Below are 26,846 nucleotides of genomic sequence, written 5' to 3'. Positions count from 1 at the left end.
AAAGTGCCCCACAATATACTATATTTCAGCGTAGCGTGTAGGCGAGCGAAAACGTATTTCTTTCATCCTTCTGTTTCTCTCATTAAATTGCAAGTCTTGTACTGGTTGAATGGCGATGCTAGTCTGACTAGAACATAAACATGCATATTCGTTAGGTACATGAAAGACATGAGACATGATCGACGTCGTTGAATGGCTCGTTAGAATCGGCAAATAGTATAGTATAAAGAGTAGAATCGAGATATGTATGCTAGATAAGACAACCGGAGTCGTATAGATAAGAATAGTCCTTTTCATTTTGCTTTGTGCATCCCCAAACTAGACTTCAGTCTAGATACAGATCTTTCCGACTTAAATATCCATGAACATCCAAAATCGTTTCTCTGTCAGAACACACAGCTCAGAACCTAGTCCATTCGGTAGGTAATCCTCTTCTGGACGGTAGACTCTTTTTCGACGATCCGCTTCCACAAGAAGAAGCCGAAGATCCGATCGACACCGCACTGTGCTTTTTCACCTGAAGAGGCTCAGTACCCATAGAAAGGGAGGTCAAGAAAGAGTGATCCCCTTTAAGCGATGTCGGACTAACTCCGCTCTCTGCCGACCTGCTCAAACTCCGTCTTTCCTTTTTGGGTGCGTATGGCGTGGAGGGCCGTGTGGACTTTCTGGTCGGCGAAGGCGTCTTGAATGGTAGCCGACTTGGCGGCAAGGGGAATCGTAATGGTTGACTGTCGAATTCCGAGTCTGATTCCGAACAGGAAGAAGAGCTAGAAGAAGCAGTGACCGAAGCTGGACCTGAGAATTCTGGTTCCGAGCAAGATGAAGATGTATCGAATTTCTCCCCGCACGAATTCAATAGATCTTCCAACGCCATAGCTAGATCTATCGGATCATCGGGCGATTTTCGCTTGACCGCTTTGGTCGACCTTCGTTTCGGTCGAGTAGGTGTCGTTGGGGATGTAAGACCTGAAGCCATTGAAGCGTATTTCCGAGATTCCCATTCTATGGACGAGATGATCGGCAGAGATGGGAGCAAATTTGTAGGAGAAGGTGAGGTAGCTGTGCGTGGTGTGAGGATCAGATCGGACTCGGCGGAAGAGGCGTTTGAGATTGCGCTGAACAGCTTTCCGCTCGTCGGTGTGGCAAGAGGAGTAAGAAAGCGAGTAGATAGCGTCAGAGGTGGGGGTGGCGGTCGCTTTGCCGAGCTACGGATAGACTCGGCGAGAGTCGGTTTCTTGGCAGAGGTAGCATGAGAAGGTGTGTATAGGTGACCACCCAGCGTATCTTCCGTCATTTCTACATCTGGCTCGAAGGCGTCGGAGAATGGTACTGTAGTCGACCATCCGAATGGATCGTCATTCTCCGTTGAGGGAGTGGCGAGGAGAAATTCGGATTCGGTTCCGCATTCAGTCAGAGTGGTAGTGGCATTACTTGACATGCTGCCTCTGCTCGACCAGGAAAGCCTATTCAGCTTCTCGTCCATGTCGATATCTTCGTCGATACTTCTTGGAACGTTCATGGGGGAAGTGCGGTGGATTGAGGAGATTGAAGAAGAAGAAGACAGGGCAGGTGAAGGCGATGGTGACGGGAAGATCTCGCTGGATGCGATCGCTGATGGCAGACCGTACATGTGATCGAGGTTCGTCAAGGAGAATGACGATTCGCTTTCACCTTCCGATTCGTAGAAGGCGGCTTGATGATTGTGCAGGTCTTCTTCAGATTCCAATACGGTGAACAGGCCAAGTTGAGCAGGTTCCGTCATGTTGATGTGTCTCTGTCTGTTTCTTCGCGGTGAGTAGATTGGTGGGCTTGGTGCTTTTCGGTGAGGTGCCGGTGGCGATATGGGAATAGAATCGAAGAAAGAGGTAGAAGTGGGGTAGCTGTGCTGTTGTGTGCGGAATGAGCAAGTCTGGGATCGGTTCATTCTCTGATTGGAAACGATCGAGAGGTTTCGTCGGTCTTTCCGATGCTTTGATTCTACTAATCATAACTCCAATAAGCTCTAGTATCACACGCAAGTCTGAGGATTTTGGGCTTATGCACTCACGATTATTAGCTGAATATAGTTCGGTTGGTTCGTTTATCTCGATAACGGTAAATTACGTTGACGTTAAACGTTATTAGATTTATATGCTTGATGCTGTTAGATAGATCAATTGTCGAGTGAACTGTTGCGATGAAAGCGAGGACGTTGAATGAATGTGTTGAATGGACATGTATATGTATATGTATCTGTACGTGATCTGTCGTGAGGTTATGCAGATGAAGTGGACTTGACGATGACAATGGCGAAGTCGTGTGAAACGCGAGGTGCAATGTTGAACAATAGAGAACAATAACGATGTTGTCGTGACGATTATAGTGGAGATAGGTACAATTGTTCTTCTTTTTCCGAAACGTGTAGGTATGTCTGTGAACACCGAGCCGAGAAGCGTGATCGGATCAAGAAGGGGCAGGAAAGAAAGAGGGATCTACAATCGAAATGGGATAGATGAGAACAATAAGAAAGAACAATAAGATGGTGCAGGAAGGGGGAAACGCTTATTGTTTCTTTTATTCGGAGGTTATATAGGATAGGCAAAGTCGGGATTTGTCGATCAATCCTCTTGTTTTGTTTTGTCTTGTTTTGCTTTGGTTTGGGTTGTTTGGGGTGAGATGTTGAGAGCGTTACCTAGTCAACGATGCTGGAGGAGAAGTCGCTACGGGAGATAGTGCGTCCAGGGTATGATATATAGAGTTGAGGTCAATGTGGAGAAGCGTTACACCACCCACTACTGTTCCTAAAGATCGTGATTACGAAAGGAATGTATAGGCGTCAATTATCAGGATATCAGGATCAAAGATAGATCAGATAACCTAAGGATAGTAAAACCTTATTCAACGTTGAATCAGTGGTATCGAGCAATGAATGGATGGATGAAAGAGTGAGTGGGTGAGTAAGACAATGACGAGAGGAGAGACAAGATGAAGAAAAGATCAATCTGGCGACTGCTTTTATCTTTTCTCTTCATCACATCATCCAGACGAGTCGTCAAAACTCAGCAACGCCGAGATGAGACGCGATGTTCTGCGATGCATCGCGCTTGATTTCTTTTCGGCTGTGCTTGACGACAGCAGTAGAAGAGAGAGAGATGTGTTCTGGGATATGGCAAAGTAAGCCTGGATGAAAAAGATGAAAACATGATGAACCGAGCTTTACGCTAGGTACACCCTACACTAAGACTAAGTACGCGGTGATCAGTGCTTTATTGTCTTTTGTGTTTGAACCATCAAAATCAGGGTCAGCCGCAGGAGTAGGGGCAGGGACAGGGGCGGAAGAAGCACCACACCTTATTTTTCATTTTGTTATTGTCTCAATTGTCTCAATTACTATCATACCGCTCATTCAATTGGACAGCTATATACTCCGAAACATACGAGAGGGCACCCATATGATCTGATCTGATCAGTGATTCAGATTGACGGACATCGCATGCGAATAAGAAGAAGACCGCCGACTAATTTTATCTGACCGAGGCGATCCCGATCCCAAACATCTCACCTCAGTCTGTATTCTATTCGCTCGCCACAACAGGACAATCGTGCTGCTAATTCAACCAAACGTACCCGTCAATCTCCGTGGACACACAGACCACAGACACAAACTCTATTCGGCGACACAGACACACGTTTCATACAATCAATCTTTAGCTCTTAGCATTGACGCCACCATCAAAAGTCAACAAGTGAATTCAGCGCTATCCCAGTATAGCTGACTACACGGATGTGGCCGCGAAGTTCTCAAAGGGCCGGCTTAGTGTACCTATGGTAGGTTCGTTTGATGACTTTTGTCTGGGCATATCCGTTTGGGATTTTATGTGAGTATCAGGAGGGGCGCATCAGACCTGGACGTAGTTGTAGAAGATCTCCGAACGTCTCACATCCGTCGGCAGGACACGATGCCGTGTCGCAACACATAAGGTCGTCGTACAAAGCCACAATAGCGTCAACATGACTGTGGACTCCGGCATTCATACTGACGCGAATCAGCTTCAACATGATCAACAGTCTAGATACAATACACGCACATATACATGTGTACACCGCCAACGTCTACACCGACAGCTGTATTGTAGTCCTCAGCCATCCGTAGATCTATCAACGGACCGAAAGGATTCCCTTTGGCCAGCGGAAATCGATCGAAGACTGTTTGACTTTATTGTATGTATTTTGTTTATATCGTTGAGGTATCTAATCCGGTATCAATACTCACGAGTCTTCAGATACTCTATCATTCTTCCTCGCACTCTACCACAGAGGCGATGACAATGCCTTCCTGAAAGTCGAAGGGCGAAATGCACAGCTGCAACGAAGTGGAAGGCGTGGGTCACAGCAAACAATGCTCTAATGCATACACTCCGCAAAGCAATGACTACATTACGTAGCATCGCAAACGATCTACACATCATTCGAACTACCTCTTCCCGCTGACCATCCTCTCCAATTCACTCGTCCCATAAACCTGGAACTCCCCTCCCCCTCCTCCTGTTGACATCGAAGAACCATTCGTCGTTCTCCTTCCTTTGTTTCCAGCAAATTCACCTAATTGACCACCACTCTTGATCGTTCTACCTTGCTTTCTAACCGCCTCGTACATCCTTCGTTCCGTTTCATTTCTAGCCGTCAGTTCCTTTCCTCCACTGACCCTCTCATCTTCTTCGTCGGAATCATCGTTGTCTTCGTCGTGTTTCCTCTTCCTATTAGCATTAGCAGGAGCCGAAGCTGTACTTGTCGCTTTAGCCTTCGCTTTTGTTGAGGCCGATGACGAATTTGTCGTGCTGGACAGTTGACCTGGAGCTTCACGCAAAGCGAAGGATTTCGCCAAGTGACCTAAATGGACCTGTTTGATGTGGAAGAACTTTTTCTCTTCCAGCGGATGGGTCGAATACGCTCTTATAAATGATGAAAATGCACGTCGGGCCAATGCAGCGTTCTACGACCAAGGTAGGAAAGCTTATGTATCAGTAACTACGTCGCATATTGCCTTCTTATTTGGAACAGAAGAGACTCACCTGTTCACCCTCGAGAACCCATCGTTCGAAACCCAGCTGAACCTCCGTCGCTCTACCTTCAAATTCCCATCCCTTCCCGCCAAAACCCTTGCGCAGAACATCCTCAACACCGACTTGACCAAGGTTCACGCCGCTCTTCGTGCCTTCCGCATGACCCATCTTGTTTTCCACCCACGGCACCCATTCACTCTCATTTTGCGCAATGAAGGCCCAAGCTTCACCGCCTTTTCCAGCTCGCGCCGTCCTTCCTACTCTGTGCACATACTCGTTCGCCCCTCCTTCAGTCGGTAAGTCATACTGCACAACAGCCCGTACAAGCGGAAGATCCAGTCCTCGAGAAGCTACTGAGGTCGCAAATAGCACTGAAGGTTGACTTGATCGCGTGGCAAAGGACTTGAGCGACGCCATACGGGTCCGAAGAGGCAGTGAACCGTGTAGTCGATGCAGAGTCGTGTTTGGGAACAGCGGCGAAGTGAGTGAAACTAAATCTGCGTCTGATTGTTTCTTGGGCTTCTTCGATTTTGGCTTGTTGACTTTAGTACTAGATCCGTTTTCATCCTCAGCACTCTCCACACCATCTCCGTTCTCTTCACCTGCATCTGGTTCTCCATCAGGGTTATCTCCCATCTGAACTCCTCCAAGGAGCTTCCAATGGAAGTCGACCGAATCGGTCGAACTCAGGAAGACTATAATCTTGGTACCCTTTTCCGAATCGCTCTTGGCAGCCGAAGCTATCAACGACCTGAGTAAAGCCACCAGAGCGACTAGACGTAATTTCGTAGGTATGATGACGTATTTTTGAGAAAGTTGCGATGGTGGTGTGAACTTATCTTCCGATTCTTGCGGCAGAACAATCGCTCCAGCTTCTTCCATTGCATTCTTCACTTCGTCTCCCTTCTTTTCACTGTTTTCAGTGATCTCCTTCTCAGCTCTGAACAGGATAGGATTCCTCAGGGCCATCCCAGATAGCTTCTCGACTTTCGCATCTACCGTAGCTGAACAAAGGATATTCGTCCTTCCTCTTCCCCAGAAACCCCATCGCATCGACCCGCCCCCCTCTTCATCCAATTCCTTCTCGACGTTGATCTCGTTCTTCCTTCTACCTTCTAACGCTTTCAGAATACCCTTGATCGTTTCTTCGAATCCGAGATCCATCAGGCGATCCGCTTCGTCCAGTACCAAAAACATGGTTTTCGCACATTGGAAAGATGATGTGTTCTGTAGATGATCGAGCAATCTACCTGGAGTAGATACTAGTATGGGCACACCTTTTCTCAATCTTGCTTTCTCGTGCGTCCTAGTGGATCCACCCGTCAACAAGCCCGATACTAGCCATCTTGTGAATTGTCTGTCATCTTCCTCGTCCAGCGACAGACTCATCGATATGAGCTGTTCTACCACCTTTGATATTTGCTGTGCTAATTCTCTGGTTGGCGCAAGGATGATCGCAAGCGTTCCGATAGACCGATCGATGTAAGATAATTTCGAGAGAGGTAATAGCGTCTGAACGATGGGTAAAAGGTATGATAGTGTTTTACCGGAACCGGTTTGAGCTTGTATCAAAACGTCTCTGAGAGGTGCCGAGCTATCTCCTGTCTGGTCCGGATCGAGAGGCGAGGACAGCATATAGGGAAGACAGGACCTCTGAATACCAGTAGGATTCTGCACATTCATCTTGGTCTTGAGGTGTCTGACAAGTAGAGGATCCATACCCAGCCCTTCGAAGGTCGATGTGTCGCTGACTAAAGGAGCGTTCGAAGGAGCTCCAACAGGCTGAGCCGGTACTGTTGAGGTTGGCGCTTTTGGTAGAGGGTCGGCCGTGAAGAGAGACGATATGACCTGATGGCCTCCCGCTTGAGGAGGTGCAGCGGTGGAGGGAGCTGAGGTGCGCGAAGGCCCAGCTTCTGGTCGGGATGAGAATGCAGGTCGAGATGCCGAGTGCGAAGGCAAAGACGTTCTAGGTCTGGAAACAGATGAGATAGTATTACGTTGAGTTGGTTGAGATCGGGAAGGTCCAGCTACAGCGTTGTTGCTGATACTAGCGCTTCTAGCTTGAGGAGCAGAGGCGGTTGTAGGCCTCGATACGGGAGCGACAAAGCTGGCAGGAGCTGGCTGAGGCTTTACTGGGGGCGCAGGCAGGACAGGTGGAGCGATAGTGACAGGTGGCGCATTTTGTTTCAAGTTCTTGTATGAGTCTCTAGCGTCCCTCTTTGCCTTCACCCTGTTGTGGACTGTCAGTTGTCGAGGACAGATAGAATAATGGGTAATCGGGGCTCACCTATCGGTCCACCTTCCACCTTTTTTAGCTGCGACTTGTCTCACAGCTACTCCTGAAGCTGGGACTGCAAAGTTGAGCTCAATCCCGTCGTCTGCCATGGTGTGTTTTTTTGAATTATAGTATGGTAAAATAGTTATATGGTCAAGTAAATTAGCTTTGTAGTCTGACTATTTTGCTAATTGCTAATTGTGAAGGTGGACACAAAAATCTCTTAATTCTCTTGATCGGTCTTCAGGCACAAATCCGACACGTGGGAAAATCAGCCTTAAATGGGTAACAGATCTACAGTTTATACTACACGGTGGTGCATTTTGTGAAGTGGAGGATGTTCATAACGCTCGTAACTTTTGTGCAACCGCTGACTTTCAGTGTTGTTTTGGCGTGACTTGATCCTCCTTGAAGCTTTCTACAGCGGCGGCAGGCGACTTCAGAGACCCGAACTGCCTTGGATGCTCTCGATATAGCATATTGCCTACTTCAAGGGAGGATGTTCGTCCTCGTTGGTGTCAGGGTGAGCTCAGTAATCTTCACCTTTTCGCTGAACATGAGCTGATGTCGGATCGATCTGTCACCATCAGGATACTGTACCCGTTGCTCCGAAGACGTTCGACATACCACCAGCGATAACGATACAGGATGCAATCAACAGAAAGTGAGCTGGTCTAAAGCCGAATACCCGAAGCACAAGCTCATGGTTCCATATCAGATATGCCAACAAGCTCGTACCGGATAAAGGATTAGCTTTATCTTTGTTCGATATCCTCACTGCCGAAGATGGAAAGGTGACTTGGGGGAATGGGCTGATGTATTACAAAGGTTAGCTGTCGGTCGTCCGTCGCACATAACGACGCAAAAGCTCAATTTGATTGATGGACAGTCTCCTTCCGATTAATGCTCTTTGCGCCTTTCGTCGGTGAAGTCATCGTCGGGCGAGTCTCATCCACGACAAAATCTTACATACGGAGTACGTCAATGTATTCCCATCACCTTTCCCAATTACATGTTCTGGAAAATCCTAGTCAGCTGATCATGGTTTTGCGATAATATAGTCAGCCTAGGCTTTTTCCAAGACATATATATCCTACCTTCCTTGTTACCTCCTAATTCCGCATAGTAAGTTGAGCTCGACCATCTTTTCGGACTTTGCCATCTTTCCCTGGAACCTCATGATGCCCATTCTCCTTCCGCTCTGGCTATCCGTACCAGGGGCTATTGCACATTACTGCAGCCGATCTCATCTCATGGGTACTTCCAAGGTTTCCTATGCCTTAACAACGCGCCTCAGGCTCAACATCGGTCCTTTCCGGATCTTTGTCTTGTGGGACCAAGCTGATAGATTCATTTTGCACGTAGTGATCCAACTCAGAAGAAATTCTTTTGGGTATCACCAGATGACGAAGGCACCCTTCTTACACCCGAACAACTAGCGAACAGTATCGTAGCAGGTCAGTCTGTCTTTGCCCCCGATTCGCTCTATTATATGCAGCTGACATATCCCCGCATAGACCGACTGTATATAGATGAAGGTGAACCTATACGATTCAGAGTAGATTCGATAGAATGGCAAGATGTCCGTCCGACACCTCAAAGTCTGATAGCTGAACAAGACGGAGACTCTGAGAGGATCGAGAAAGACCCGATAGAAAAGGCTGGATTCAAGATCTTGGTGAGTGTCCGGCGGTTCGAAAACGTCCCACTTGCATCAGCCTAGCTAAATGGAATTCCAGACAAAGATGGCTGATGCTAAATGATTGAACAGGCTACTATCGCCGAATCTGGTCTGGGGGTGACATCGTGGTGGTCTCAAGGTGACTACCAGGAAGAAGCAGCTGAAGAAGAAGGCGAAGAATACGATGAAGGTGCAGCGAAAGAAGAAGGGTATTAGACTCATCTCGATAGCAGTCACGATATCTTGCGATCAAGCGAGGCTTAAAAGCTATTCCCTATATCGGGCAACAATGCGGAGTACCGTTGATCTGTTATGAAGCGAAGTTTCCCCTATTTTACGACTTTTCATGCATTTGCTTCCCGTCATTCCCCTCTTATAGACGCGATGTGGTGAGTAACATGGACGTACCCGAATAGCAAGATGCAGCACGAGATCAGAGCTTGTTTGGAGGATGTTTGCTGAATTGAACCACCTGCCTAAGTTTGCTGGAATGATGAATAAGGTCAGGGCAGGATCTTTTAACTTTTAACCGTATTTTAGCCGGAATACCTCCACCTGGAATGACCACATCGTTTGTATGGTATGACGTCGAGTGTCTCGATAATAGGCCAAGCTAGGAAACGATGATAACATCGAATTTCTTGCCTATAGGTATGCTTTGACCTGAAATCAGCGAGGTATCTTCGAGAACCATATTATTCTACATACATAAGTGCGAAGGACACTCGAACAGACGCTTTCTTCGACAATACCATCCTTCCCGTGATTGTTCTGAAAGTCACCACACAGCTCGCTAGCACCCGCCATGTCAAGCAATTCAGGTTTGACCCGACTCATTGTCCATCCCAATGACTATCCATGTGAGTCCGCATCGCAACCAAACTTTCGCGTGCCCTTACGCGTATTTGAAGTTGTATTTGTAGGCGTGCTGAACCAGGTGAATTCGATCCAGGGGGTAAAGTAGGAAACGACAGTCTAGCAGGCCGATTAACCAAGAACGCCTCTGAGCCAGACTTCAAATTCGATCCTGATCAACCCTACGCCGAGGTGAGCTCGTCTAATCCTGATGCATCCTATCCATCCATCACGTCGTCAAGTCGTCGTAGCTTAGCTTGGACGATATTCTATCGAACACTGATGCACTTGATTTGGTTCTGGGTAGTTATGGATGGGAACCCACCCTACAAACCCCGCATCCCTCTATTCTTCCCCTTCAACCCTCTTATCGAAATTCCTGCAGACAGACTCGAATCCAAAATACCTGGGAAGCTCGAAATCGAAATTCCAAACTCCTTTCACGGGAAAGAAGGGGTCCGGATCTGAAGATCAGGTTCAAGGACATATCCCTTTCTTGTTCAAGGTTCTGACGTGTAAACAGGCTTTACCATTACAAATCCATCCCAATAAAGATCTAGCTAAGAAGTTACATGAGCAAGATCCGGAGAAATTCCCAGAGTAAGTTAGCGTTGATAGTCAGTCAGTCCTGTCACATGCGGGGGTGTCTTCACCTTCTACTTCTTGAGTGAACTGTGTGGAGAATGGGTTGAGCTAAGATGACTGGACTTGACTTGATTTGCCTTGTCCTACTTCACCTCACAGCGTCAACCATAAACCCGAAATTGCCGTTTGCTTGGGCGCGTCATTCCTCGGATTCGCCCATTTCAGAGCATACGACCAAATTGTCCAATTCTTAACGAAAGTGCCTGAGATTGAATCGCTCTCTTCCGACGTCAGGAACACGATCCAAACTTTCGTCGACAATCCGACTGCCGACAAGTTGCAGGGCGTATGGGAGAAGTTCCTGAAGTTGAGCGACGATGAGCAGGTAGTGAAAGGCTTCTCAAAGCGAGTCGATAAAGACGGTGTGATTGCGTTTGAGAATTTCACGGGCGAAGGGTTCAGCGAGAAGGAGAAAGAGAATTTGGTGAAAGCTGTTAGGAGTAATAAGAAGTATTATCATGGTGATGGGGGATTATTCTCTACGTTGTGAGTCCGCTTCGAATCCTGTATGACGTGATGTATCCAGATCCTGTCTCGGTGACATGATTTGCGTGTTGAATCTTAACGCTGAGTATGTCGTCATGCTGTTGTTACAGATTCTTCCTCAATCTCGTCGAATTGAAGAAAGACGAGGGGATATACGTCGGGGCTGATGGACCCCACGCATGGTTGGAAGGAGGTATGTCATCATCCATCCTCAGCCTTCTGTTTTCTGTCTTCTGCATTCCGCCTTTTCTTGCATCTCATTACAGCCCTTTACAGCAGAATGAGAAAGCGACAAGTATCGTCCCGCTGACGAATAACTCATGGTGAAATCCGCAGAGATCGTCGAATTAATGGCTATATCAGATAACGTCCTAAACGTCGGATTCACCCCTGATTCAGATAAAGATGACCCCTCTCTAGTGGCACAGACGGTCACTCATCAATCTAAATCACCTGACCAACTCAAATTGACCTCTCAGAAGTTCTCCAAATCGACGCAGGGGAATTCGACAGTGTATAAAGTACCCTTTGAGGAATTCAGTATTTTGAAAATCAGCGGGGATGATCAGATCAAAGCGTTTGATGGGCCAGCGATAGCGATTATCTTGAGTGGGACATGGGATATCTCAGAACAAGAAGCAGAAACAGAAACAAGGGCGCAGGAAGGGAGTGTATATTTCATTGGAGCTGGAACCAGTACGTCTTGGAATCAGAGTGAAGGCAAAGAAGGCGAAGATGGAGGTAAAGGAGAAGTTTGGATAGCTTTCTATGATGCGGATGCGCCCAAGGAAGAAGTTGGACAGAAATAATCCACCTTGGTAGTCTTGAGTTCGTGACACTGTGCTATTTTACAATACATGAGTGGGGCGTCATACATAATTTCGTGAGAGTCTTTACATTATAGAGAAAGGGAGATGTCCACAATGTAGTTTGTTTCGCTACCATTCCGGTATGGGAACGATGTCAGATTTGGTCATCGCGTTGTCTTCGTCCGATCCCAGTCGAAATATCCTGAGCGAGAGCCGGTCATTGCAGAAAGGTCTACATTTCGTTCTTTTTCTCGTGCTCGTCGTCATGCAATCCATCGATCGGACCGATCGCAGCCTTGAAGATCTCGGAACTTTTCATCTCGTCTGGAGTTGGTCATTGTCCTCAAGAATCAGCGCCGTAGCATTCTCCTTCTTCTAGCGAAGAAAGTGACTTACTATTGATACCTTTGTCAATCCCTCTCTCGCACGCACCAATATCTTGTCGATAAGCCTCGTTCGTCTCTTTCCACGTTCTGTATAACTTTTGAACGCTTTCTTCGATATCTTGATTGTACAGTTTCACCTTCTTATGCAGCTCGAAGTATTTCTCGCTTTGTTCGTTCAGTGGACCGATGACTTCAGAATATAAGGCGTTCCTGTTATTCGAAGATCAGCTTGGCGATATGCATCTCCCAAAAATTGCAGTGGTCTTGCCGCGATTGGGGGGTAGTGGATGACCTTTCAAACCTCATTCACGTACAATTCTTGTGCGTGATCGACTCCAACCATCTGGTCGTATGTCTCTTTCTGCACATTCACATGTCAGCTAAGCATTCTTCCTTGTCTGCATCGGTCCTCATTGTAATCAAGCCCAACAAAAAGAGGTCCAACTCGAATTGACTAGATTTGACTAAGACTCACAATATCCGCCACATTGCTTTCACTTTCCTCCAGAGCGGTTCGGGCAAGCTTGGCGTACTTCTCGTCGATCTTCTCTATGCGAGTACGGAGGGACAGGCCAAGGTCTCGCTGTCAGTCCAGTATCACAGAACAGTGGTATTGTGGGTAAATTTGCATGTAGAGGTCAATCCGTTGGAGCATCGCCGGTAGCACTGTGCGAAAAGAAGTGCGGCGAATAATGAGCAGTACGGGATGGAGACTTACTAGTTGTCTCAGCTAAGAATCCAACGAGATTTGGACCTCTGTAGAATGACAATGAGACGACGATTCAAAGCACATCAGCATGACCTCAATTGTTCTGTGTAGCTATATTTGCAGTGAAGCGATTGCAGTGAAGCGATTGCAGTGAAGCGATGCGATGCGGTCAGGGAAGATATTGAAGCGGTGGTAATCCATTTGGAACGGGGTCATTATTAGAGAATATGGTCTGATCAATGAGGAATCAAAGCTTTCAAAGCGATACATATCTCACGATCACCCATCCATCCGCTCACTTACTGATTATCGTTCTCGTCCAAAGAGCTGGATACCTGGCTGGAAGCGGTTTCGGTTTGTTTTGGTTTTCGTGGCATTTGAGCTTGGGCGAATTTTGGGGATACGCAAAATCTGATGTTTTGATGAATGGCTTCTCTGATATATTTGAAGGGTGGGGTGTCTTGGAGGAAGAGAAGAAAAGCGAGAAACCAGTGGACAATATACATATGAACATTCCATGAAAAAGAGCTGACGAGATTCCACTGAGTATAGTATCACAGCGCACGGACACTCGTGATCTTCCAGCTAGTATATGATACCTTCCTTTGGCTTGTATCACCGAGCCAGTGCGCAAATCGAGCCCCTATATCACGCTACTCTCTTTCATGGTGACTTGGTATTTTCTGCATGACATTCATTTATCCTCTTCTATCTTACTCTACTCGTACAAACCTACTGACCTACTTTGATCACCAAGAAAAGGGAACATAACGGACCGACCGAAACTTCAATTGTACCAAATGTACCAAACGACAAACGAAAACCGGATAACGTCTATGGAATCGAACGAAATAGCAACAAGGCTATGGAAAGACAACTTGACAACTTCCTCCTATACTACTTCAAGTGTATGACAACCAACTCTTATATAACAAAGTATATACACCATCCTCAACAAGCTAATCCTCTCGTTTCCTCTTCTGAGTAAGAGAAGCCAGAGCAGCTTGTAAGCTTGGTGGGTTACCATTCGAGGAGGAAGTGATGGATGCCGGTAAAGGTTGACCTGTTGGACCGTTCAATACTATTGCCTTCAAGAGCCTGTTCTCGTTTTCCAAGGAGGAGTTCTCAGCTTGTAAAGCCGCCAACTGAGCTTCGAGGTCTTTCGCACGTCTCTCGAGAGCTTGTTCTCTCTCCTTCTTCTTGGCTCGGAATCGAGCGGAAGCTTCTGTATTACGTCGTCGTTTGCTAATAGGAGCAACATGCTATTAGCATTATAGTCATATAGCGGAAAAACGAATCAACTCACTCTTCCTCGATCTCGACTTGGGGAGCACCCATCTGCTTCAACCTCTTCGCGCCGGATATCCTGTCCTCAGGAGAATCAACGAAGGCATCACCGAAGATTGATGTTGCTCCAGATAGGACGTCTGAAGTGTTGATGCCTGCTGGAGTGTCCGATATGGGTGTCTCGACGGAGCCATGGGTGTAAGGCGTCGGTAGTGGTATAAGGTAGTTAGGTGGCAATGCGTGAGCGTGAGCGTTGGAGGTGTTCGCGCCGTGAGAAGAGGATTGTCCGATGTAAGCGGCGATGAATGATTCTAGGGTTGGTGCGGCACCTTGTTTGTTGTCTTGCTGCTGCTGTTGTGGTTGTGGTTGAACAGGGGTTTGAGCGACTGGAGTAGGAGCAGGAGCAATTATTTGTTGGTTGTGATTGTATGATGACTTGTCCTCGGGTAGCAGTGCGTTCTGTTCAGATGGCGAAGGGGCGTTACCGAAGTTTCGGAATAGTTCATCGGCATGCAAGAAACCCCAAAAGGCCTCTTCTTGCTCCGGGTTCATGGCTGCGGATGGCGGTGTGTTTCCTGGTAAAGCGTTCAAAGCTTGCAGGTGTTCTGGTAGATCGGGAAACATGGTGTGCGGTGTTTGGAAGTGCGTATCCTGTCAAAGAGGTCGCAGAGCCGTCTTCGATAGTTGAAAAGGTCGAAGCTGACTTCTAATGGTATAAAGGATCGATTCACTGAAACGTACGTATTCGAGTAGTAGTTCCTTTTAACTGGTGACTTGATGACAAAGAGGTCGAAGTGGATATCCGGGTCTATTTATTTGTCTTTTCTACTGATGTGAGATGTCGCGATCTGATGGATGAGTCCCAAGTGGGGTGGTGCTCGTCCTCTTTTGATGGTTGCTGAGTGCTAAGGATAAAGAACGTGTTTTCTGTTTTAGTGGGCTGATGGTGGAATGAGCCGTATGTCCGATGATACCGTGTGTTTTGTCTATTATTATACGGTGATTGAATCGATGATGTATCTCTTAATGATGGTGTTGACCGTGTCGATGACGATGATGGTGATGGTGATGATCTCCTAATGATCTTTTATTTTTAGCTTGAGCCTAATGTTGAAACCTCTATGCTTTTGTTGATGATGGATGAAGATGAAGTAAGATGAGATGGTTTATTCCAGATACAGAGGGGGGGGATTTGGAATTTGGAATAAAACAGACTCGATGAGCGGGGAATTTGGAATAAATCGAGCCTTTCACTGTACAGGCTTAGTCAGGGTCATTTTTTCACTCTAACTCCCTCAATCCGAAGATTACCGCCCAGACCGCTTACTATTTAAGGTAATTCTCCGGTCAAATACAATCTTATTGGCTAGATCACGGAGAGTTATGGCTTATTCATCAATTGCCACAAACGCGCTGAATCGGCTATTCCGCTCAACGCGTATGTCGGTGATAAGCCAAGACCGAAGCATACATCAAATTCCCAAGAAGCAACCAGGTCCCGCCACTTCTGTCGATGGATTTTGTGTGTCGTTCATTGTTCACACGTTTGAGCATTAGGGTCTGGCTCTCACTGCCTGCTGCTGGCTTACCGATTGCTTGCCTACTCGTTGCTTGCTGGTCTGTCTGACGGAGTCTGTTGTTGTGCACAAGTCTGAACCGTTAATTGTTGTTAGTTGAGCTTATTCAACCTTCAAGACTTCAAGTCTCTTCACTACTACACTTCAAAACCCTCGACTTCTTACGTTTAGAGTTTGGACAAGATGGTGGTGAGTCGATTATCTGCTTGCTGTGGAAACCGGTCGGGAAGCACAAGTCCAGATAGAAGGAATGAAGGCACGATGAACGACGGACGACGATGAGGTTGAGGATGATCACAAGCAAGAGGAATGATCATGAATATCTGGCGGACACGAAGACCGATCAATTTGAACACGTTCGCCGATGTCATCAAGAAAGCAGAAAGGGAGGATTTGGAACGGAAGGGAGTTGCATTGAGGCTGGACGAAGTGTATAGTGTATATTCCAAGATGGAAAGGGACTAAGTTGGGACTATGTTGGACAATACTGTCGAGCTGCTTCGGCCTAGGCTCTGGGAGGATCAGGAGGAAACGAGTGCTTGCCATGAGAGGGAGCATGGCATGGATCGCACAGACTGGACTGCTTTGGAAGAATAACGATGACTAGTAGGATGGATAGCTAATTCTTGTTTTATGATCTCCTAATAGCAATCCACATTCAAGCGATTCGTCGAGGTTGGCCGAGTTGTTCTCGTCAACGACGGTCCCTCAGCTGGTAACCTTGCCGTTATCGTCGAGATCATCGACCACAACCGAGTGGGTGGAGTCGTGTTCAATTTGCTGGCGTAGCTTTGATATCATGATTACATCGCTAACATTTCTGACTGATTGGCTAATTAGGCTCTCATTGACGGACCTACCACCTCCGTGCCAAGACAACAATTCCCTTACCGAAACCTGATCCTCACTCCTTACACCCTCGCTTCCCTCCCCCGAGGTGCCGGTAACGGTGCCGTCAAGAAGGCTTTCGAGAAGGCCGGTGTCCTTGAGAAATGGCAATCTAGTGGATGGGCTAAGAAGTTGGCCGCTAGACAACAACGAAAGGTGTGTTTTGGGTTTCTTCTCCAATTGCAAATCTCGATGTTTGTCCAATTCTAGAGCGAATACCCCATCGGCATTACCCCACTCGTTCCCTGATATAAAAGACACGAATCGAGGAATGCGAAGTATTCGTGGCTGACAACACTCATCTTGATCATCCCAGAACGCTTCCGACTTTGACCGATTCCAAATTCAACTCTCCAAGAAAGCTAGACGTGAAGAAGTTCGAAAGGCTTACGTCAAGGAGAAGAAGGCTTCCGCTTAAATCTGATTTCTGATCTAAGGATAGATAGAGATTCGCTTTTAGTGGAATGATTGAGGGAGAGGATCGCGGAAGGGGAAGGGAGAAGGGAAAGAAACGATTATTATTGTAGAATTGCTACAGATCGTTTGACCTCTTTGGGGTGTTATGACATTTCCGATATCGCATACCACGAATTTCGCGAAGGGAAGATACAGGATGTCATTCAACCTAAGGAGCCTAAGAAGAAAATGATTGAGCTGACCTAGCCTGGGATCTGCCTCTCTGAGTCTTCGAGGCAAAACTGGTCGATTGGATATCATTGATGCGTAAGCTGGGAGCAAGGAGAGCACATAGGCAGAGGCTACTGATGTGCGAAGGGGAACCGCAGTTTGAGGAAGGTGTTAGTGAAACGTCAGCACCGCGGATGGCAGACCCACTCAATTTGCCTATCGCTAGCTCTGCTCATTGTGGTCGTCATGAAATACTCGCTCTTGACGGGGCTATGAGGTTTAGTGAGACCATCAGTCATATCTTGCATGTCAGCTACAGTCAGTCATCACGGCGATAGCCGATACCTGATCTTAGGATCATGACCGATCGCGTCTTCGTTGCAGGTTCAAACTTACTTCATACATCTTTTGGTCGTTTCAGATCTCCTGATTCACTCACCACGCATATCAGCAAAATGACCAAGCTCAAAATAGGGTGGCACAGGGAACATTTCCTCTCTCCGCTCTTGCAATTCGCAGCGCAGGATAAAGGGGAGACCTTCGAATTGGTAGAATGTCCAGGTGGGACTGGGGAGATGCAAGTCAAGTTGAAGAGTGGAGAGATCGATCTGTGTATAGGTGAGTCAAACTAATTAATGACCTCCGTCGCACTGAGCAGTATTGCTCACTCTTCACGCATTTGTGCTTATGGAACAGCTTTGACGGATGCTCTCATTGCGGGAATTGCGAATGGTCAAACCTCTTATAAGCTTGTTGGAAGGTATATCGCCAGTCCTCTAAGATGGTACGTATAGGATCATTTGACCGAATACCAGGAGCGTCCCTTCGGTGGAATAGGCAGCCTGATTGACGGGATGTCTCGTGCGTGTTTAGGGCCATCATAACGGGTAAAGACAGTAAATACAATTCGGTGGATGATTTGAAAGGCACGACATTTGGTATATCGCGATTAGGAAGGTCAGTTAAACTTGTCCGACCATCATATATAACAATGACGTGAGCTGATAAGGAGGAGTCGATTAGTGGATCTCAGGTGATGGCTTCGGTCCTATCGTTGAATGAAGGTTGGACAGAGGATGAACAGCCCAAGTTCAAAGGTGAGAATCGGATCATCACTATTCGAGTCAGACGACGACGGAATGGAATCTGGGGGAAAGCTAATATCGGTTGTACAGTAAATGGCCAATTCAAGCCACTTCGAGATTCTGTCAATTCTGGCGAGAGTGAGCACAATCACCAATTGATTCACAGCTTGGACAGTCATAGCTGATGATGCGGCTGCGGCATTAGCCTCGGTATTTCTATGGGAATGGTTCACTACTAAACCATACGTGGATTCTGGTGAAGTCCGATTCATAGGCTCAGTATATAGTAAGTCCATCCTTTCAATCCCATCTATAACCTTATCCCATCGGAGTAGGCGAAGACAATCGAATAAATGCGCAATGAGCTAAATGAATCACAATTGACCACCGGTAGCGCCTTGGCCATGTTGGCACATCGCAGCTTCACCTTCTACATCCTCAGAAAGCATTAAGACCTTCTTATTATCCTTACAGCCCTACGTACAGAACTTCAACTCGCCGCAAGCGCGAGAGAAGGACGATATAGACTTCGTGCACTCTTACTTTGGGCACGATAAGGAAGATGTCAAGGAGTGGTTGAAGAGCGTGAAGTGGGAAGAGCATTTATTGGAGGTCAAAGAGGATATAGTGAGAGAGACACTTCGGTGAGTCACATTGCCCTGTACGAGGTGCAAACGAGGTCTCAAGGAATGGACGAAAGCTGGAGCTAATATCTTTCAACCCCCTCTGGCGGTCATAGGGTTCTGGCCAAAGCTGGAGTTGTCAAGCCTGAAAGTGCGGAATTGAGTATAGATACTTTCGTCAACACGCAAGTGGCTTCCGTCATATAGTACACATATTCACCATCATAGTACATTATCATCGGAATACAACAGCAGAGATGATAGCATCCATTATCGTCACTTGAGGGTTAAGGTCCAAGTCTTACGTTGCGTGTATACATGCGTTTCTTCATTGAGCACTGAGGAGCTTGTATTCTGATAGTTGAAGGGCTTTCTGACGATGACGGCATGGGTGGAAGAGGTGACGCAAATCAAAGTGGAGGTTGATCGCCCATGACACCTTATCGATCGTCGGGAGGACTGTATCATCATGACATGACTGTAAAAGACAAATTCCCATTGCTGTCAATTGCCATTGCGAGAGATCTTTCAACTTGATCTAATACAAGTCTTCACACTTTCCTATCGCGCTTGACTCTCAGATTTTTCGACAACTACTTCTTCATCCTGTTCTCAACCAACGTATTACGCCGCAAAATGTCAAAGCCTCAATGGTTACCTCTAGTCGAGCAGCAGCTCAAGGAGAATCCCAAATCGACCAGTGAGCGATAAGCCTAGATGTCTGCATCGTAAAGAAAGCGCGATAAGCTGACGACATTTGGATTGTCCTGACGTAGCGTATGCATTCTCGACTTTGTCCGAAGAGGGTAAACCCAAAGTCCGATTCGTGATTCATCGAGGAAGTAAGTCGACTTCCAACCTCACCCCCAAGAACTCAGTCGAAATGGGGCGAGTACAAGCCGCCAGTCTTTGGACATCACTGATCGAAGTTTTCTTATGGCTGTGGATTTAATCGTTAGTCACTTCGAACGGCCTCTTACTTACAACGACAGATACCCGAATGGCCAAGCCCCAACACCTCGCTCACTCAGCTACGACCGAGGTCGCATGGTGGATTGAGCCCACCAATGTCCAATTCCGAATCACCGGACCGGCAGCTACGATCCACCCTTCCCAAGACCTCCAAAAGGCTTTCAAGACACTCGGAGTGGAGGGTCAGACAGACGAAGAGGGAAGTGCTGAATGGTGGGAAAATAAGAGAAAGGAGTTGTGGAAAGGAGTAAGCGGTCATTTGAGGGCCGGGTTCGGAAGACCACCACCTGGGAAGAAGTTGGATGAGGTTGAGGGGAGCGATAAGTGGCCGGAGACTATTCCTGCTGAGTCTGTGAGTTGACCCTACCTCTTCTGCATTGTGCGCCGCACATGGCGCAAACGAACACTCCCAGCCTCCTACTTCCCTCCGAAGGATGGCTCGAAACCTCCATCAGCTTTATCGTCCTCGCTTTCAATTGACCTCCTTATTCGCGAGATTGGATCATGGAATGACATTCCGATACGTATGCGCAAACAGGACAAGCCGGAAGAACAGAAGACGATCCAAAACGCATACGATCATTTCGCAATCATCGCTATTGCGCCTGAAGCCGTCGAATACCTCGAATTGAAACCTGTGCCAAATAGACGCACTCAGTATAGAAGACAGGGCGATGGCGAATGGGAGGAGACTAAGGTGGCGCCTTGAATGCAACCAGCAGAGATAGCCCACCTGACTAGTCAAGCAGACGAAGATGGAAGGACTTCTTGTACTAAGATAGAAGTATGATGCACTCTTTTTGACTTGGACGTTTTATCCGAATTGCAAGCTCAAGTATGTAACAGGATATCTAGCGACCTAATTTCCACACTGGTCTTGGATTGACGATTTCATGCGTCATGATGTGATGGTTCATCACGAACTACTTGTACAGCTACCGATTTCCGAATCGACTCGACAAAGTACAACAGTTTACAAAATCGATTAATATCTCTCTACAACTACCTTACAGTATCTAGATGATCTAAATCTAAACTATGTCTTCTGAATCCGTCCTGCCATTTCCATGACCATTTCCATATCGATCATATCTTGCATTATTGCCATTTCCTCCTCTCTGACTATCTCTATTGAGGCTAATCACCAGGTTCAAGTCTTCTTCTACTGACATCCCTTCCTGGAGCGTAACAATCATCCCCCTTGACCCGAGTGCTGGTGGGTCCAGATCCATACTTCTATTCATGTTCATATTGAATCCCAATCCCAGCCCGGTGCCCGATCCCAGACTTTCAATTGGGGGTTTCTCTTCGTAAAATTCGTGTTCTTCTTTGCCTGACGAAGTATCTCCTCTTGAGTAAGAAGTCAAGGAAAACACCTCTTGTCCTGAGGAAGTAGCTCCTCCGCTCGTCATACTTCCTGCCGTCGTCGTAGTCATCGTGTTATTCCGAATGATAATCTCCTGTACTCGCTCTTCGTCTCCCTGCCCGTCCCCGTCCTGATTTCTTCCGGGGGACGAATCGCCCAAGAAGTCTCCCAGATCTAGTTCAGGCGGCGTAACACCCACTGCACTCTGAGGTATACCTGAAGGTACAGGTACTTCATTCCCACCCTGTCTGCGGAAAGACAACTTGAAATCCCTCTGATTGTGTCTAGGCAATCCATGTTGTTTCTCTTCCCGAGGCATTTTTAGGATATGCCGCCATTCCTCAGAAGTCGAGGGTATGTTCCATGCTCTGAGGATATCAGATTGCGAGGCGAAACACACAAATGCGATCAGACCCATAGAGGCGAAAACGAAATCGCTATTTGAATCAGTGATGGTTTTGTCAAATGCTTGGTATAGGGTGGCCATGATCATTCCCATTGTCCAGAAGACGAAGAGGGAGACCCGGATGTAGAATGATCGTTTGAGAATACGCTGAGGACGAGTGAGGTTCAGGCGGATACCGTGAGCAGAGGAGATGGAGGCGTTGGCTAGGTTGGAGGTCCGGGAGGTTTGGCGGAAATGTTTGGTGATTAGGTGTATTACCCATACTGAAATGGTAAAAACCGACAGATACCATGATGATGTCAGCTGAATAAATGGCACAGAAGGCGTACTGATTAGGATTGAGGGAGACTACCGACTCACGTTCCATTATAAGTGTTATGATGGCTATCACCCCTGTCAAGATCTGATATGCTTTTCGACTAATCGGAAATGCATCAGCTAAATCGTATATAATCGGGCGATATAGGAAGAAAACGATACTCACATCGTCAAATCGAGAAGAGAACAGTAGAACGGCGTAGGCTAAACAGCAGAACGACCATGATCAGCTTGTACTGAATACTAGTGAGTGAAGAGAATCTGGACGAACGATGAGCAGAGGCTGTTTGCTGTCCATCGTCAACTGTAAAAATGGAACAATGTCTTGTTAGTTGCAGAATTGAATCACGAGGTCAATAGGTGAGGACAACATACGATGATCATCCGAGGTACGAAGCCCAATACGAACAGGTAAGGCAGTGCCAGTAACTGAGTATCATTCCCAGGATCAGCTCCCGCTCGTCAGGTATCATTCGCGTGGCAGCTCCAATGTTCACTAAGTTCTTCGACTTACGATTAGCAGAGTAGCTTTTCCTCGGAATCTATCGAAACAAGGTGTTGTCAAAGTGATAGTCTTGAGCCATAGCTGAAATGATGGTACAACGAGAATCGTCAGTTTGTCTGCCGAAGGCATGATGATCGCTCGTAGCGGCGTCAGATCACTCACTCTGAGAACGACGGATAAGACCACAGACATCTGAGCAGCCTGAGATCCAGCTTGGAGTATAGCTTGAGCCCTACATAATTTCGGATGAGGCAGGTAGATGATCTCCACACTGCTTATCCTCCCGTGGTTCGCTAACCAGTACAGGAGATTGAGGAGGTTGACCAACATGATCACTATGAAGGCGTTGATGAGACATGGATCCCTCTGAATCTTCGTCCCTATACGAAATCCACCGTTTGTTCTTCGCCTTGTTGCGTTCATCTGGCGACGACTTTGAGCTTCTTTGTTCCCATTCCCTGATCTGGCATCGATGTTGTTCTTCGGAAGAGGTAATCGATTCCGTATCCATCGAGGTATCAGGTTATTCCCGGAGAGTAAAATCGTGCCAACTAACAATAAGAGTAATATTATACCCAGTATGTTAAGAACGCCATAGGCTATGACTTGACTGGTAGAGACGATAGCTGCTTGGCCGTAATATATGGTGTATGGGTCGGTATCGTTGGATAGGGAATCGAGATAGGTGCTGTTAGGAAAATGCAGGTAGGGGGCATCTTGCCATTGGGTCATCTTCTCTTCTGACTCGATGGACATGTGAACGATACCGCGATGGCGATACGGTTAGCCCGGCTTGGTCTTGCCCTTCGACGTCCTTCTAGAACAACTGGAACCTCGGAAGTTTATCCGTCTACGTTATATCCGCATCTATTCTAATTCTATCCCTCCTCCAACGATACGATGCACGATACGATGCACGATACGATGCACAAAACTGATTGTGCTGTTCACTCTTCGAGCTAGCTTCTAAGCGAGGACGGTGGATCACTTCGGTTGTTGGATTGACTGACTGGAGTGGTGTGCGTGTATAATGCGGTCTAGCAGCGATCATAGATATAAGTATAAAAGCAAGTGATGATGTGATACTCGTGCGATCTGCAGTTGCGTACTCGAGGTCGTACTTGTCGCACACTACTTCATGCTTCGACTATTGGCCAAACGAAAAGATGACGGCAGTCTTAACCATGACCAAATAGGCATGAATTTAACGTTTCCAGTCGATCTCGTAAACCCTTCACACGTAGCCTCTAATCACGGCACCGATGCTTTGGTTGAATTCTCGCCCTCAAGTTGGTCTTGTCGTTGCTTTCGGATGTAAATAGGTGACTGTAGAGCGAGGTAAGGCAAGACAAGGAATAGGGGAAGACTATCAGCTGTTACCTGTCAATCGCCTGTCGATCTGAAGTGAGACCTCTGCATATTCTCAGAATCAAGGAATGTTTAGACTGTGCGAGATAAAGGTATTGACCAGCCGGTCCAGATTGTACCGAGTTATGGTATAGTACGGTATGGCTTGATCCTCTCCTCGAACCTCACGTCATGCTAATACGCTGATAAATCTCATCTTACTTTCAATTGGATGCTCAGTTGAGCTCTCAGAACAGAGTAGCTAGCTACCCAGCCGAGACAGATATGAGACAAAACGCCCTCGTGTGATGTCGTGTCGTGTAAAAGTGCAAGAATCTAAGCAGGCAACGGGCACGATGATCAATTGGGAATTGGGAATTATGATAAATCCAGGGATAAGAGACGATTCACATGATCAAGAAAAGCTGATATCCCTGTAAGGGCCATGGACGAAAAGCAGGAAAGCGCATCAGAGTCTATAAGGCTGCCAGCTGAAGACGACCTCATGGAGATAGATAAATTCCGAAAAAGGTAAAAACAACCGACGGAAAGGACTTTTTTTCCTGAAGATCATAACTAAACTCTAATTCAGATCTTCCCGTAATCATCCACCATACATGACAGGCGCAGTCGTGCGCATCCCACCTAGATGTCTGGTACATTTGTTCGTATGCCTCATGCTGACGCTCAAGCCAGCGCCACGGCGATCAGTACTGGTTATTTTGGTATCATGAAGGTCTCCAGAGCGGATCCATCTCACGAGAGCCGGTATCTGCATTCGAGAGGTGTCTGACGGTTCAATTTGGTGAGGAACAGAAAGGGATGATGGTTATAGCCGGTAGTTCGAGCATGATTTCGTCGCCCTTGATCCAGACCATGCAAATCTCAACTTGCGCTGCCTAAAAGATTGACTTGCATTCATGATGCCTCCGACCTGAGGCATGAGGCATGATTGACTTGCGAAAAGACGCACTGGCTCAGAACAGTAATCAAGGCGGACCAAGACGTGTTGCCAAATGACTACAGAAACCCAAAAGGGGAACCGAGCAGCCAGCACATTCTGGCTGGAACGACCGGCGTACTACTCTTGACGGGAGTACGTTGCCAAAGGAGAATAGGTCAAATGACGCGAATTGCATGAGAAGCCTAAATCCACTAAGGTGAACGTACGTATAGGCGGTCTCTGGCCTCTGGCTGGATTTCGGCTTGCCTAGATTACGTATGACGTCGTAGTTGGTAGGTAGCCAGACCGTGGGAAAGTTGATCAGGCCGATCCGAGATGCTATTTGCATTGTTGTGGACGTCGGAATAGATCACTGTGTTTTGATTAGCTCGCAAGAACGATATTATATCCAGCGTTCTAATCATATTTGTCTATACATAGAAATCCTTCTGGGGGTTCAGGATGGTAAGTCAACTCTCCTTCTTGATGGCGTGGGCACAGGGTATGGTCACATAACTCATTCGTCTGGATAGTCTCGTCCTCGTCGAACGGCGGCTTCCGGCTCTGGCTCGACATCTGCGACTGCAGCTGCGACACCATCACGACCGGGAACCAGCGGAGATCAAGATCCGGATGTGGACCCTGAATTTGCAGCTCTCAATGCCAGACAACGAAATAGGATCGACAGAGCTTTCCAAAGAGGTATAGCCATCTATGAGAATCGATCGAACAAGCGTAGAAAGCTGAACAAGCCTGCACGAGTCAAGGAGCAAGATATAGTCACCAACGCTAGTGCAGGCGTAGGAGACTTCACAAGGGATGACGATGATGGAAGAGGATTCATGCTAGAAGGGGAAGATGCCGCTGGAGGGTTCATGCTCGATGATGATGGTGATGCGGGAGGAGGATTTATAGTGGATGAAGATGAAGGTGCTGGGGGATTTGTAGTGGACGAAGAGGGTCAAGGGGGAGGCGAAGGTGGATTCATGCCTGATGAAGATGCGGGAACCGAACACTCACTCAAGAATCACGGCGAAAACGATCCGCCAAGATCGACCTCTCCTTCAGTGAACAAGCGCATACCGTTGCACCTCTTACCTTCCCTGCTTACCTCGCTGGGTCTACCATCGGACGAAGATGTTTTAGCTGTGTTTAGAGCCTCAGCTTCGGGATGGGAGGACGATGATGAGGGCCGCAATCAACCCCCGATCCGGAAGAAGAGGGGCGGGGAAGAAGGAGATGCAGATGCGGGTGGAGTGGAGCTGAAAGACTTTAGAGCTGTGTGTGCTGCTCTAATGGAAGACGATGATATCGATTCGAACGGAGACAAAGACCTTGACGGCAATGGCGATGGCATCGAAGGAGAGGAAGACGATCAGGAACATACCTTTGAACTGCCAAGTGAGGAAGAAGAATCTGAATTGTCATCACTCTCAGGTTCGGAATACGGGCAGGAGGCTCAAGATCGGTCGACCAGGTTCAGAGCAAAAGGAAAGAGTAGAGCATCAACGGTGAAATCGAAGGATTTCGCAGAGACGGATTCTTCGACACCGGCGCCGTCACGCTCGCGGGCACGTAGAGGCAGAGGGAAGAGGGATCTGGAAATTGATCAGAGTGGGAAAGTTCGGCTGAATAGTAGACAAAAGGAATTGGCGAAGGATATTTGGGAGATGCTCAAGCCGCCGCAACCTTCAGGCGGTCAACAAGCCAAAAGAAGCGAGCGGGCGGGAATACTTGGAAGGGACGAGGTGAAGAAGTGGGTCAGAGAATTGGGCGAGATGTGGACAGAAGAAGAGGTACGTCGATGTTTGTGGAGCAGCTTTTCATCAGTCTTCTGGAACAGGGCTACGCATCACCATCTCAGGATGCCGAAGCTGACAATGATGGTGATGAGCAGATCACCGATATGGTCGCTCTTTTTTCGACGCAGCATGAACAAAGGGGTCTATCGTTTGATGATTTCGGAGGAATCATGCTCAGAGCTGGATTGGTGTAGCCCAAAGAAGGAAGCCTA

General features: G+C 47.3%; 11 protein-coding genes across 11 annotated transcripts; 6 read left to right on the top strand and 5 right to left on the bottom strand.

Moving 5' to 3' along the window:
• Positions 1 to 400: 400 nt before the first annotated feature.
• On the bottom strand, positions 401 to 1,762 carry I303_102143 (uncharacterized protein; the record flags this gene model as incomplete). The annotated part of the gene is made up of 1 exon (XM_018405070.1): positions 401 to 1,762. The coding sequence occupies one exon, from the start codon at positions 1,760 to 1,762 to the stop codon at positions 401 to 403; it is 1,362 nt and encodes a 453-aa protein (XP_018265351.1).
• A 2,691-nt stretch (positions 1,763 to 4,453) lies between these two features.
• On the bottom strand, positions 4,454 to 7,427 carry I303_102142 (uncharacterized protein; the record flags this gene model as incomplete). Its single annotated transcript, XM_018405071.1, has 3 exons — positions 4,454 to 4,972; positions 5,052 to 7,272; positions 7,330 to 7,427. The coding sequence occupies 3 exons, from the start codon at positions 7,425 to 7,427 to the stop codon at positions 4,454 to 4,456; spliced, it is 2,838 nt and encodes a 945-aa protein (XP_018265352.1).
• A 389-nt stretch (positions 7,428 to 7,816) lies between these two features.
• Positions 7,817 to 9,214, top strand: I303_102141 (uncharacterized protein; the record flags this gene model as incomplete). The annotated part of the gene is made up of 8 exons (XM_065968475.1): positions 7,817 to 7,840; positions 7,908 to 7,981; positions 8,036 to 8,145; positions 8,207 to 8,293; positions 8,379 to 8,442; positions 8,683 to 8,774; positions 8,835 to 8,995; positions 9,089 to 9,214. The coding sequence occupies 8 exons, from the start codon at positions 7,817 to 7,819 to the stop codon at positions 9,212 to 9,214; spliced, it is 738 nt and encodes a 245-aa protein (XP_065824547.1).
• A 589-nt stretch (positions 9,215 to 9,803) lies between these two features.
• I303_102140 (mannose-6-phosphate isomerase, class I) lies at positions 9,804 to 11,793 on the top strand (the record flags this gene model as incomplete). The annotated part of the gene is made up of 6 exons (XM_018405073.1): positions 9,804 to 9,858; positions 9,951 to 10,045; positions 10,161 to 10,453; positions 10,598 to 10,984; positions 11,095 to 11,177; positions 11,321 to 11,793. The coding sequence occupies 6 exons, from the start codon at positions 9,804 to 9,806 to the stop codon at positions 11,791 to 11,793; spliced, it is 1,386 nt and encodes a 461-aa protein (XP_018265354.1).
• Positions 11,794 to 12,025: 232 nt separating this feature from the next.
• On the bottom strand, positions 12,026 to 13,265 carry I303_102139 (uncharacterized protein; the record flags this gene model as incomplete). The annotated part of the gene is made up of 6 exons (XM_018405074.1): positions 12,026 to 12,117; positions 12,190 to 12,389; positions 12,494 to 12,540; positions 12,655 to 12,728; positions 12,898 to 12,935; positions 13,192 to 13,265. 6 exons carry the CDS (start codon positions 13,263 to 13,265, stop codon positions 12,026 to 12,028), a joined length of 525 nt encoding a protein of 174 aa, XP_018265355.1.
• Positions 13,266 to 13,847: 582 nt separating this feature from the next.
• I303_102138 (uncharacterized protein) lies at positions 13,848 to 14,799 on the bottom strand (the record flags this gene model as incomplete). The annotated part of the gene is made up of 2 exons (XM_018405075.1): positions 13,848 to 14,133; positions 14,195 to 14,799. The coding sequence occupies 2 exons, from the start codon at positions 14,797 to 14,799 to the stop codon at positions 13,848 to 13,850; spliced, it is 891 nt and encodes a 296-aa protein (XP_018265356.1).
• Positions 14,800 to 16,067: 1,268 nt separating this feature from the next.
• Positions 16,068 to 17,058, top strand: I303_102137 (60S ribosomal protein eL14; the record flags this gene model as incomplete). The annotated part of the gene is made up of 4 exons (XM_018405076.1): positions 16,068 to 16,190; positions 16,401 to 16,508; positions 16,593 to 16,796; positions 16,957 to 17,058. The coding sequence occupies 4 exons, from the start codon at positions 16,068 to 16,070 to the stop codon at positions 17,056 to 17,058; spliced, it is 537 nt and encodes a 178-aa protein (XP_018265357.1).
• A 664-nt stretch (positions 17,059 to 17,722) lies between these two features.
• Positions 17,723 to 19,182, top strand: I303_102136 (uncharacterized protein; the record flags this gene model as incomplete). Its single annotated transcript, XM_018405077.1, has 8 exons — positions 17,723 to 17,885; positions 17,964 to 18,051; positions 18,141 to 18,224; positions 18,291 to 18,364; positions 18,443 to 18,490; positions 18,558 to 18,638; positions 18,747 to 18,996; positions 19,092 to 19,182. 8 exons carry the CDS (start codon positions 17,723 to 17,725, stop codon positions 19,180 to 19,182), a joined length of 879 nt encoding a protein of 292 aa, XP_018265358.1.
• Positions 19,183 to 19,611: 429 nt separating this feature from the next.
• Positions 19,612 to 20,656, top strand: I303_102135 (uncharacterized protein; the record flags this gene model as incomplete). Its single annotated transcript, XM_018405078.1, has 4 exons — positions 19,612 to 19,675; positions 19,752 to 19,817; positions 19,935 to 20,299; positions 20,486 to 20,656. 4 exons carry the CDS (start codon positions 19,612 to 19,614, stop codon positions 20,654 to 20,656), a joined length of 666 nt encoding a protein of 221 aa, XP_018265359.1.
• A 322-nt stretch (positions 20,657 to 20,978) lies between these two features.
• I303_102134 (uncharacterized protein) lies at positions 20,979 to 23,274 on the bottom strand (the record flags this gene model as incomplete). The annotated part of the gene is made up of 7 exons (XM_065968474.1): positions 20,979 to 21,982; positions 22,080 to 22,138; positions 22,204 to 22,241; positions 22,309 to 22,341; positions 22,413 to 22,466; positions 22,552 to 22,623; positions 22,705 to 23,274. The coding sequence occupies 7 exons, from the start codon at positions 23,272 to 23,274 to the stop codon at positions 20,979 to 20,981; spliced, it is 1,830 nt and encodes a 609-aa protein (XP_065824546.1).
• A 2,020-nt stretch (positions 23,275 to 25,294) lies between these two features.
• Positions 25,295 to 26,828, top strand: I303_102133 (uncharacterized protein; the record flags this gene model as incomplete). Its single annotated transcript, XM_018405080.1, has 3 exons — positions 25,295 to 25,297; positions 25,366 to 26,628; positions 26,730 to 26,828. 3 exons carry the CDS (start codon positions 25,295 to 25,297, stop codon positions 26,826 to 26,828), a joined length of 1,365 nt encoding a protein of 454 aa, XP_018265361.1.
• Positions 26,829 to 26,846: the final 18 nt, after the last annotated feature.

The sequence above is a fragment of the Kwoniella dejecticola genome, chromosome 2 (genome assembly GCF_000512565.2).
Source record: "Kwoniella dejecticola CBS 10117 chromosome 2, complete sequence".
Classification (NCBI taxonomy): domain Eukaryota; kingdom Fungi; phylum Basidiomycota; class Tremellomycetes; order Tremellales; family Cryptococcaceae; genus Kwoniella; species Kwoniella dejecticola.
The sequence above is the reverse complement of the archived record's forward strand: the minus strand, read 5'-3'. Positions and strand labels throughout refer to the sequence as shown.